Source organism: Nelusetta ayraudi, unplaced genomic scaffold, assembly GCF_046127955.1.
Source record: "Nelusetta ayraudi isolate G7.1 ecotype Tasmania unplaced genomic scaffold, CSIRO-AGI_Nayr_v1 ptg000135l, whole genome shotgun sequence".
Taxonomy (NCBI): Eukaryota; Metazoa; Chordata; class Actinopteri; order Tetraodontiformes; family Monacanthidae; genus Nelusetta; species Nelusetta ayraudi.
The window spans coordinates 2,610,970-2,623,883 of record NW_027466185.1 but is presented as its reverse complement, the minus strand read 5'-3'; the positions used below and the strand labels follow the sequence as shown (position 1 = coordinate 2,623,883).

General features: G+C 45.7%; 1 protein-coding gene across 1 annotated transcript in view; it reads right to left on the bottom strand.

Annotated features, from left to right (window-relative positions):
* The window catches only part of LOC142877217 (chemokine-like protein TAFA-5), a 138,349-nt gene extending 129,769 nt beyond the window's left edge, over nt 1–8,580 (bottom strand). The window contains exon 1 of the mRNA XM_076011666.1: nt 7,584–8,580. Coding sequence (XP_075867781.1) covers nt 7,584–7,695 — 112 coding nt within the window. The 5' untranslated portion in view covers nt 7,696–8,580. The remainder of the gene's footprint in view (nt 1–7,583) is intronic.
* Nucleotides 8,581–12,914: the final 4,334 nt, after the last annotated feature.

The window sequence follows — 12,914 nt, the reverse complement described above, 5'->3', positions numbered from 1 at the left end:
TAAAAGCCCTGCGTTGGAAATCGAACTCATGACCAATGGGAAGAAAGGACACGGAGACAAAGAAAGGAAATACGTATGGCTCATGAACAGAATCCGGTCCGGCCACGTCATTTCATGGCGAGCAGCAGGTAAATGCAACCCGTGGCGGAGAGCCAACAACCGAGGGAAATGCTCTGGATGAGCGTCTGACATCCAGGGTGCAGACGGAGCGCAGCTGTCGTTTAAAAGCGTCTGATATCGTTTTCCTTCCCCCCACCCCCCCGTCAACGACAAATCCCTGCGTCTCGACGAGGGAGAGAGGGAGGGCCGATGGCAAGACATTGAGGATGGATGGAGGGATGGGTGGTGGCCCCCTCAAGCCCACCACCCCCGCTGTCGGTCACTAGCCTGCCGGAACCAACTTTGTGGCCCGGGCCATGATTTGGTGCAGCAGAAGGAGCTGGCGAAGAACTTTGGACGGCTGATTGAGCGGAGTTGACTACAGCCCCCCACCCCCTCCACCCCCCAGCCCTCCCCCATTCCGCCGCTTAACTACCTCTCAACCCCCCCCAGCCCCCCATCCTGCCCCCAGCTCTGACAAATGGCTTCTGTCTCTTCTAATGTAATATTTGTTTCTACTTCTGAGAGCTTCTCGGGCGACTCGGCGGCGACTGCTTCATTGCGTTAGCCGACTTTATTCCCTGGCCGGCTGTCAATCCGAGGACCATCTGAGTGTTCTCGTCTGTCTTTTGTCTCATCGCCAGCAAAGCCACACTTTCTTTTTTATCTATTTATTTATTTACTTATTTCTCCCTCCCTCCGACAAGACTCTTTTATACGCTCTCCGCCATCCCTCTGCCCCCCACCCCCCCTCCCACCCCCCTCTGTCCTCGTTCGCCTGGCCTCCCCTCCCCCTCCCCCCTCCACTTGTACGGCGGCGTCTCTCTCAGTCCAGATGCTGGCTGTCTCAGCTCCATGGGCCGCGTCTCTGTGATGGGCCCCTGCAGGAATTCAAAGCACCATTCTGGCATTTTCTTCCAAGCAATTGCTTTTTTGCAGTAATAAAGGATGGGAGTAGGGGAGGGAGGAGGGGGGGGGGAGGGGGGGGAGGCGGAAGGAGTGGCTCTAACATCTCCCTCTGAATGGGCTCACTGGCCCTAGGCTAAACAAGCGCAAGTGCACATCCACGAATCCTCCCGAGGCGACGGCGCACCACGAGACCGCGACCGGATTCCGACCCAATTAAGCCGTCGCACACAATTTTACAGGACGGCTTTCAGAGCCTTAACATTAATCACTTTTTTTTTTTTTTTACCCCCTTCTTCCCCCACGCCCTTCTGTCAGAGGCTGGGAAGAAGAGGGTCGTGAATCTTTGATTTTGCGCTTTCATTTTTTCTTTTCTTTCTTTAAAAGCGAACACGCAGCTTTATCTCCACCACTCAGACCTCCACAACTATGGCCAGCGGCTCTTTTTTGTATATGCCTTCTTCTTCGGCAGTGACCTGTTGAGCACCACGGTCGCACACCAGTGAAATGAAAACAGGATTGAAAATATAAGACTGTACGTGCTGTTTTTTAACGGTAATTAAACTCACATTGGCACCAAATTAATTCATTAAAAAGGAGGCACGATGCATTTGAGGTGCAATTAGCCATGGAGTTTGCTTTTAGAGACACTGTGGCCAACAGCAAACACTCCTCAGGATGTTTTTTTAAAAAAAACAAAAAACATTAAGTTAATGTTGAAGAATATTAGCATGAATTACCGTGGCTACCATTTCTTTTTCCTTCCTCGTTTTGACTCAGCGTAAAATTGAAGGAAGAAGCTGGTACCAAACTGGTGGGACAGGCAGGCGTGCTGGTGCTACGCTAGCTACGTTAGCTATGTTAGCACTTCCCTCCAGGTTTGAGCTCTGTGTGTCTTCAAAGCCATGAAATCCCTGTGTTTAACCTTCCGTAGCACATCGATGGACAAGGCTTAATATAACTCTTAGAAAACAAAGTTAGCCACATTCGGCTCAATAACGCTGGGTAAAGAACAGGAGAGGCGGAGAAGAACGGAGACTGGCCAGCGAACGCGGCTGAGAAGCCTTAATGCAACTTTCCGTCTCCGTAACAGAAAAGCGCATGAATCTGTGATAACTAAAGCGGTGAACATAAAAACCCAAGTGGTGGGATTTACAGCGCCGCGGTCCTCTGTCGTGACGGGAAGGTGTGCTTTAACCAGCCACATGCCCTTTCACGCATAAATACACACACACACACACACACACACACACACACACACACACTTTATCACTTTGTCGTTTTTACAAAGATGTCTCTCCACATGTTGTTCGCCTAAAATCCATAATTTTAACAAGACAGGAACACACGCGCACGTGCGAGTGGCGAATTGATCGCAGAGCCGCATGTTGGAGGGTTTCTGCGGCCTTGTCAACCTAAAGGCCAACAGCCATTGATTGGCCAAGGTGCTGAGGGGAACAATGAGAGCCGTCGGTTTCACCTTTTATCTCGGATCTTTATTTTATTTTTTTTTTTACTTCCTCCCATTTTGATTTTTTGCACTCACTACGCAGGGACATGTTAATTCTCTGGACTAAAAGTCCTCTTGTATGCATGTTTCGACATGCACTGTCCTCCCAAATCTGCTCCGGCGGTGTCACTACAGAGCATGAGCAAACAATGAAATGGAGCAAAAGCGCCTCTTCAAACACCAGGAACATTGTGGATGAGAGCAACAAGTACCAACAATTTTTACTCTTCTTTTTTTTTCCACCCCCATGTGAAAAATGTTCCATTAGTACAGCACTGATTACCACATACTTTTGGAGGGAGCAGCACATCAAAGATGTAAAATTATCCTGAATTGTGTGTTTGAGCAGTGGATCAAAACAGAAGCTCAATTTATGGGATTTCAATGGTCCATTGGGTTGGTTTTGCCTCTCCCAAGCTTTGCCAGTGAACTACCACTACCACAGCAACCTTTTTCTTTGTTGGTTTATTTCAGGACGCAAACTCTAAATACAAAACGCGCTGTCAGGCAGCTAGATCATCCACACCAGGCTTCCTTAGAAATATGGCGGTGCAAGATGGCAGCTAAGTGGGAGCAAGACCCTCATTGCTCTTTGTATATTCTAAGAACCGTGGATCTCTGGATAGGAAAACCAAACTACTTTTATTGTACAGCGAGTACATCATTTTATTAATATTTTTTTTACAGGCAGTATGTTAAACTTTTACAGATATAAAAATCATAAATCAGGCCCAAATTTTACATACTGGACCTTTAAAGGGTGAGTCAAACATGTTGACAAATTTGCCTATTTGCCATCATATCAGCAGGCAAGTAGCTAGGCAAGTAGCCAGTAGCCCAGATCTCAACACAGCAGGCAATGATGATTAAAGGCCAACTCATATGAGCATGGGGATTATGGCAATAGTCGAAAAAAATGTGCCATTAAAAAACTATCCCTTTACGTCCACATACCTTTGCAGGAACAACTGTGACCGAACCCCACCGTCCTGCCCTGCGCTAATCTTCCAAGTGACACTCACCAATACCCTTCAATTTTAAAAAACGCTGCCGCCTCCTTCTTAAAAGCTGCGGTGGGGAAAAGCTCATTGTGTCGACTCACTTTAGAAACTTGCAACTCACAGGCCATCAGCCAGCCCTCACTGCTGCTGCTCCTCTCTCCGTCTGCCCTTCCTGCCTGAAAAATGCAACTGCGCTTTCCCGTGGTCTTCCAGAAAATCGTGTTCACCCCCCACCAAACTTCTTCGTCAACAATCCTCGAATTTACTTGGAGTTAGAAGCAGACAGACGGAAAGAAACACAGAGATACAGTATTGCTGAGATGGAGGGAAGGACGGAACGCTGATGGGAATGACTCCGAGTAGTAGCGGGAGCCAGAAAGGTCTCATTTACCCGAAATTCACTTTACCCACTTTTCACTTTCACTTTTCACAACAAGAACATGTCTCCCTGTTTCCGGTGTACTAACCCAGTCAAGACAAAAGTCCATTCTTTGCCACTTCGGTTGTGGAAGCAGTTCGGGAAATCAGCCCTTTTGTGACCTCACAAAGGGCACTATGCCCCTACAGATTGGCTGAATTGGAGAACGGACAGTTGTTGGCTCCGCCCCCTAAGGAAATTTGTTCTTTCCCCCGTCCAAACAAACGGACGGGAAGAGTACTACTTTGTGAGCTCACACTTCCCAAGGAGGTGCAAGCTGCATCTGTGATGTCACAAAGGGCACTGACACCTCTCTGAGTTTATTGACAGCTAGTGGATCCTCCCAATGAGACTGCCTTGTTTTTACACCTTCCGAGCATGTGGAAAATCCCCCAAAATTCCCAACGATACAACTATTTTTTTGCTGGAGGCTGTAAACGGAGGGCTAAATACACCCTTGAAGTAGATTCCTTTCTGTATGATGAATTGCACAACGCTACTCTACTGGGGTACAACATGAAAACTAAAGACACCAAAATGGATCAAATAGGGGGAGGAAGAAAGATGTTTCTTTTGTAGAAGACTGTAAACAAGCAGCTAAATGTTCATTTTTTTCTGGATGTTTTATTTTGATAAATAATGGAACATGATAGCCACGTGGCATGAAAAAAAAGGAAACTGTTGATGTTATGGGACCTTTAAGGCAGAAAATGTGGTTTTGCGTCGTTTCCAGGGGGATTCTCGCTCATTGCATCGACTTGGGCTGGTTCTAATGTGTGTGTGGGTCGGATTTGCCTACTACTGCTTCATGACTGTCCCTACTACGTGTATGTGTGTGCGTGCGTGCGTGCGTGTGTGTGTGTGTGTGTGTGTGTGTGCGTGTGTGTGTGTGTGTGTGTGTGTGTGTGTGTGTGTGTGTGTGCGTGCGTGTGTGTGTGTGTGTGTGCATTTGTCCTTCAGCGTTTCCGCCTCTGCTGGAGCGCTGATTTCCCCTTTTCATTAGACTGCAGCTGGAGTGATTCAGTGACGGCCCTCGCCTTTTTTTGTTTGTTTGTTTGTTTTTCCTTCCCGGAATGGCGCGTGACCTGTCACCCCCCTACCCCCCAAACGCCCTCCCGCCACCCACCCTCACATCCTCCCACCCACTCGCAGGCCACCGGGCTGGGGAGCGGGAGTTATGCGCTCCTCGGCTGAGATTAGCATACTGATTAGCTTAGCCTGGCTGCGACTGCGGCGCTACGTTTTGGACTGCGGCCCCCCCATGCACGTGCACATGCACGCATGCATAAACAGGAGCGAAACGAGCTGTGTGGCCTCAGCGGCCTCCAGCAGGGGGAGCCGGTACTCAGGATGCGTCTGGCTTTTGCAGCCCGACCGCGGGCTACCGAGGCGTTCTTCTCGTGTGATTAGAGTTCCAGTTACACCGAGTCGCTGCCATTCATCTTCCCCGCCACCCCCCCCGCAACTGATTGTCTCCCCCTCACTCGCCCCCCACCCCCCACACTGCGCCTCCTTCTACGCCCGCTGCAGGACTCGCTCCTCTCATCGCCCCTCCTGCCACCACCACCTATCAGCCCCTCCCCTCCCCCACAGTCTCCCCCCCCCACCTTCGGAGGCGTCGGCGAGGACATGTGGCCACCTCCTGCCTCCCGCCTTCTCCTTTTCGACAGGAGAAGCTCTGCGCGAAGCCCGATTGTTGATTCAAGGTGACAGGCGCCGCACAACTCCCAGCCATAAATCAACTTGCTGTTATTGTTGTTGCTGCTGCTGCGGTACACAGACCCTCACACCGGCCCGAGCGTCGCATATTCTTTGCGTTCCTGCATCCAACCGCGCTTTACCTGCCACGTGACCTTTTCTGCGTTCGGTGAGTCTTAAACTCGTCAAAAGACAGCGAGCGAAAGAAAGAAAAAAAATGATCGGCTTGGGGGCGGGTGAAGCACCTCGCCCACAGATTAGTTTTGGACAAAATGTTCTTTCTGTCAAAGGCAGAAACATGTGGAACAGCACACCGCACAGTACAGGATCACTCTACATATGTCACCATTAGAACCCACTGCAAGAAACTTTAAAACACAACTGTTTCCACAGTGCTTGGATACAAACATGTATGGACACAAGAGGTGTGATTGTATTTGTACTTTTGTCACAATTTGAGTAATTATTTGTAATTGCTGTACTTTTGTATTGTCTTGATCGTTTGCAAATGGGATGCAAATGTAACAGCATTCTGTGTATGTGAAAGAAGATGTAAATTAGCAGCTTTTACAACTCTTGCATATTTACAAAGGCACTTGCCCGAATGTTCAGTAATGTGCTTGTGTCTTAAAAATAAAATAAACAACTTTTGTCTACTACTCCACTTGGCGTACCACAAAGGTGAACTTTTTATTATCAACGGGGGAAACAACTCGGGGAAGTCATCGGAGTGGAGGGGAAGGAAGAAGAGGAGACGGACAAAATCCTGTGTGTTCAGAACGAGCGGCGAATGAAGTTGAGGAGCGTAAAGACGGCGGACGAGCTTCTGGGAGGCTCAGATGAAAACAGCCAAGAGTGCGAAACACATCTGGACACATCTGGACACATCCACCACCAAAGACTCAAAATCACCTTTATTGTCAACAAAATTGGACGGCTGCTTCTCAAATGATGTTGCCTTTAAAGCAGCTATTTCAATAGTTGAAAAAAATAGTAGTGCAGATCTAAAATACCATCAAATGGTGCAAATTGACATGAGGTAACAGATTTTTTGTTTTGTTTTTTAAATGCAAGTCCAGATGACGCTACAAATAAATAGTGCAGAAATTATGAGAGTTGAAACAGTGAGTGGTGCACGGAGGGAAGAAGAGGAAGAAGAAGAAGAAGAGTTTGAACAACGCTGCACCGGAGAAGCAGCTTCGTCCACCAACACCGCCGCAATCACACGCACGACCCTGAGAGCCGGGTGGTGGTGGTGGTGGGATTGCGCAGCAGCCCCAGGACCCCGCCGAAATGCAGGGAGAAGAAGAGGGGAGGAGTGGGAACGCGGTGTGTGTGTGTGTGTGTGTGTGTGTGTGTGTGTGTGTGTGTGCGTGTGTGTGTGTGTGTGTGAGAGAGAGAGAGAGAGAGAGAGAGAGAGAGAGAGAGAGAGGTGGGGGGCGGGGGAACTGATCGCGCAGCTGACACGCAAAGCCTCGAGTCGTGGAGACGCATGAGCTCGGCGGACCAACGGCTGTGTTTCAACTTTTTTTTCTTCTTCTTGCCACGGTGGCTGACACGCGCGCGCGCACACGCACAAAAAAGCTCGGCGGGCGAGCCGGCTGGATTCCTTCCACAGGGAGGAAACTGAGATGCTGCCTCCGAGTACGGTGTGTGTGTGTGTGTGTGTGTGTGTGTGTGTGTGTGTGTGTGTGTGTGTGCGCGCGCGCGCGTGCGTGAAGGGCAACAGTTGGACAGTGATGGGGGAGGGGGGCTTACGCACCAACCCCTGTCCGACCCTCTTCGCGCGTGCTCGAGCCCGTCTGGCCGAAAAAGTGGTGAAACGGGGTGCGTGCGCCATGGCGCGCGCACTTCCCCCGGTAATCATTTTTTGCACACCCACACACGCGCTAGCATGCACGCGCACTCGCGCATCCCACCGAGGAGCGGGCGCGCGCTGGCGACCACTTACCGCAGTAGAGAACCAGCAGCGCCGTCAGAAGCAGCACAGCCCAGAAAGTTGACGACATCCTCGGCCAGCGGCTCGCGTCTTTGCGCCTCGACACCGAAGCCATTATCCACATACACCAAAAAAAAAAAATATATATATATTATATAGGGGGAGGTAAACTAGGAAGAGGAACAGCAACACAAAAATCAGGAGCCCTTCCTCTATAAGAGCAGTTGAATGATAGCAATGAGATCAAAAAAGATCTACATTACAGGAAATCTCACAATCCAGCTGCGGCGCGTAATCCAACAAAAAGAGAAGGGGGAAAGAGGCGTCAAGTGGCGGGAAAAAAACACTGAGTTTTTCTCTTCTTCTTCTTCTCCTCTGTTGCTCCTCTGGCCAGACTGCCGGGAGGTGCGCAAGAAAAAGAAAAAAGAAAAGAAAAGAGAGAGAGAGAGGTCACATCTTTCTGAGGAATCCCCCGCGTGGAGCAACACGACGACTGTAGACTTGGCGTCTTTCTTTTTCTCTCTTCCCCTCGCGCGCGCACGCGCCGGATGGAGCAGCCCTCTTCTTCGTGTCGTGAGCGTCAACTTTGTGCGCGGATGGTCGCGTCCGAGCCGCTTGGAAGTGTTGGGAAGCTTTCGCCTCTAGAAGGATTGTTATTTTTCTTTTCCCTTCTCAGAATTCATTCATTTGTCGTCGCGTCTTTCCGGCTCCGTCGGCTTCCGCGGTGTCGCTGCCTAACTAAAATGATAATATTGATAATAAACTGAATCCACGATTGCGGGCTATTGGTGTAAAAAAAAAAAAAAAAAAAACAGAAAAGAATGAAAAGGAATAATCTCTGTCCGCTTGAAAGGTTTTGATGTGATCGCGTCCGGGCAGGAAGAGGGAAAAGTGCGCACCGCGCGGCTCCAAAAGCGCACGCGTCCGAAGTGAAACATTCCCGGGATCGATATTACGTCAGCAGTTTGCCGCTTGAGGTCGCGGTTTACAGCCACCGCCCCCCTCCCCCGCCACCTTCATCTTTTTTTTTCTTTCTTTTTTTTTAACGTCATAACACAGCAGCATCGACGAGCTGCTTTTCCTTCCCTCCGTCTATTTCAACTCTTGTGGAAGGCTGATTACGTGGAGTCGATACCGATTGAGAGGGCGTTCGATTCGATTCAATGCGTCGCCCGTGCGCATAATTTTAAAACACAGGAGTGTCAGACTCAAATACACAGTGGGGCCAAAATTTAAAACTTGGACAGACTCAAATACACAGTGGGGCCAAAATTTAAAACTTGGACAAAGTCTGAGGCAAACATTGATAATGACTGAAAAAAAAAAAAATCTTCCCTCAGATATATCAGTGAACCTTTTCATGTGGACCCAAAGAAGTTTTCCTTCAACCTGAATATGGAACAAGCAGAACAGTATACAATGTAAATAACTTTATGTTGCACACATGCAAAATCGAATTTCAAATTGAAATAAACTCATCAAAATTAATAAAACGTAAAAATAAAAAAAAATTGTATACCTCTTTTTATCTGCAGCCTTCTGATTTAAATTTCAACAGTAACCTTTTCCAATAGATTTAAAAATGCTAATAATACTTTTAAAAATAAAATGACAACAATAAACCAATTAAGTAATGACAATAATATCATTCAATGAACGTCCTGTTCTGACTGACACACCAAAATAACAGCAGGGCAATATGGAATTTGTAGCATTAGCGCTACATGTGCTGGAAAATACCAGCGGGCCAACTGCAGGAGTGAGTTTATATTGCCTTGCAAGCCAAATATGATTACACTGCGGGCAAAATCTGGCCAGAGTTTGACACCTATGATTTAAGACAAGACGCACACCTATAACACATGCGGGGGGTGGGGGGTGGGGGTGGGGGGGTGGGGGGGGTGTAAGAGCTTAAGAGACCAATTACACTCTCCAACAAACAAGGAAGTGCTACAAGTCGAGCTATACAAAGAATCACTATAAACATACACACACACATATATATATATACATATATATATATATATATATATATATATATATATATATATATATATATATATATATATATACATATATATACATATATATATATATATACATATATATACATATATATATATATATACATATATATACATATATATATATATATATATATATATATATATATATATGTATATATATATATATATATATATACATGTAGACTGTATTGGATAAATTCGAAGCAGTGTGTGTGTGTGTGTGTGTGTGTGTGTGTGTGTGTGTGTGTGTGTGTGTGTGTCCGCACACTCTGGATGAGATAAACAATGTCCTTAAATTCTGAGACAGATGAGCTATGACTGAGAGTAACTATAACGTGATGACAATGGGTCATTTTCATATTCACCCACAGGTGGCGTAGCTGTGCGGAAAATGTATTCAGTATGAACGATCATGAAGAATTTACCAAAACTAATCAAAGTAACCAAACTTACTTGTGCTATCAACTCATCAGTCCAGTCCACAGTTCAGCACCATGGACACAGACGGTGCCTGTGTTTCAGCACCCTGGACAGCGCCAGTCACTCGCCCAGGCAGCACCTGAGGCTAATCGTCCGGATTTTGACTAGATGGTCTGCATGATTACTTGTGAGAAATAAAATACAATACATATATTAATAAAATAAAATTAAATAAAATTAAATAAAATGAAATAAAATGAAATAAAATCTAAATTCATACTTGCATGGATCTCGTTTCTAAATGGCGACCAGTCTGTCACATTTCACATTTGTGACACCAGCTGCAAGGAAATAAGCGCGTCTAATTTCTATCACAACATTCATTCGACACATTGACTGCAATGAAAACAAGCGCTCCTGCTTTCTCACTTGGCAAAATGACAATGCAACCATGTGCCACGTGACACAGAACATTGGATCACGGTGGCAGGTGGGAAAAACATCTCCTGACTTGTACAGCCAACAAAATTAATTTCCAAGAAAACGCATCAGTCCATGTTGAGCACAAATGAAACCCCCGCTGCTCTCGTATCAAAGAAGAAGAGATCACATTCAATGTGTAACTACCCAATGTGGTCAGTAATTATTTAAATATGGCACATGCTCTATTTCGTTATTTGTTATTTTGTTGTTTTTCAGGGGGACTTTTTCAGTGACGCACACCAGCATGTTTGATTGACCTATTGTTTTTTTTGGGGGGTTTTTTGGTACACATTTTAAGACCTGAATATTTGTATTACTGCGGTTGTTGTTGATTTGTTTGTTTCTATTTTTGTGTGTGTTTGTATTTGATTTTTAGTTATCATGGTTTGAGACATATTTGATTAAATCTCCTAATCAGAACAAAAGTGTACTGTCATTTTCACTTTTAAACCACAGGGAGGCACACCATGGTCTGGAAGTTTTTCGGCTTTCAGAGAAGACGACGTAAATCAAAAGAACGTTCCATGCAAGGAGTGTTTTTGCTTAATCACGGCACCGCAAGGGAACACTACAAACATATATAATGTGGTGTGTTGGTTTGCCCAAGGAGACGTCGTACAAAAGTACTAGCAAGTAGCAAGTAGTAACAAGCAATCCTGGACATGGATTCCCCATTGTTTGGCCAGAGAAGCAGTCCCAGGTGAACCAAGAAGGAAAGTCTCCAGGTGACCTCCCAAGAGAGAACCAAGATTCTGGCCCCATATGGGGTTCCTATGGGATGAACTCATGTTCGATTGGTTATCATTTGTTTGCAGGGAGTGGTTGGGCTTCTTCTGGACCCTCCTTATGAAGCGGCCAATAGAAGCAGTTGACGCCTTAAGAGTGTGATAGATTTTAAATGGATTTTTACCCCAACATAACCACCTCAGACGTAACCACAGAGCACATTTTGACTGAGTGATAAAGACTCACTGAATCCTACAAGACTTGTGTGTTCTGAGCAAAGAATCTTCAACCTACGTGAAAATGGAAATGATGCATTTGCAATCTCATTTTTCTCCCCAAATCATTTTTAACAAAACAGAACAAATAGTGGAGCAAACAAAAAATGTGAAGATAATAGAAGAAGAAAGAGAGATGAGGAAAGAACAGCCATAAAAGAATAAATAAAAGAGAAAAAAGCAAAGATTTAGTGATCTGGGCGGATGCTGAAATAAACAAATATGATCAAATCAAAACAATAGGGTGTAAAAAAAAAAAAGTGATCTCATTGGTCAACTTCCTGCAGAGGTGTGAACTGCTCAGTCACTAAGAAATGGAACCACCAAGGGCAACTTGGTGACCCCCATCTCGGGCAGCTTGGTACGGATCTACTACTACTACAGTATTTTACTGTTTACTGTACATATATATATATATATTTATATATATGTATATATATATATATATATATATATATATATATATATATATATATATATACACTGAAGCAGCACACTGAATGAAAACAGGACACTGTTGCATCATCTAGAATCATCTGCCTTTTGAAGGTGCATTGCGCTTTATTTGTGTGACCCCCACCAACACTCAGCTGCTTCTGGGTTTTGTTTTGTTTTTTTTCTTCACTGATTGTTTCACACTAATTGAAAGGGTGCCACCCTTTCCACGCACCTTTTGTTTGAAAAGAAAAGGCACTTCATTATCCCCCCCACACACACGTCATGAAAAAGGGGAAACTTTTCACACTGGATTCAAACAATGGCATTTTATCTGCTGGCGATTGCGAGCTCCCATTAATTGCGTTTTCCTGGCCCTGGGAAGAAGCGTAGCGAATGCTTTCAGGCCGAGAGTGAGCGCGCGCAGTGGCTAATCTGCATGCTAATGACTCTGTTACCGGGGGAATCTGAAACGTTTCTGGGGCACCGTGAGCGAAGAGCGAGGCTGCAACCAAAGTCTTTCACGTCGGATTGTAGACCCGCTAGTCACTCTTATAAGCACACGGCTCTAGAAAAAAAATCCATTCCTTTTTCCCTTAAACCCACACACACCAAAATCTAATATCTGCCTAAATGAGTTAAAAATTCCAACTGAAGCTTTAAAGTGATTTTTCATTTCAATACTCTGAATGTGTGAATTTTCAGTTTTAACATGCCCCCCCAATGAGCAAGCTTTGATGTCAAACAACAGAGCCATCCATCCATGCATCCATCCATCCATCTAGCTGTCCAAGATTGATGCAAATGCAAAGCAAACGACCAAACTACTCCACCGTGTACCCACTCACTTCATAAAATTCCCAAATCCTTTTGTTTTAATGCCCCAGACACAAAGCTGGCTCTGAAGACAAACAGCCATATCAGTGAAAATGCTCCAAAAAAAAAAAGAAACAAGATGAGTTGACCAGAGAAACAAA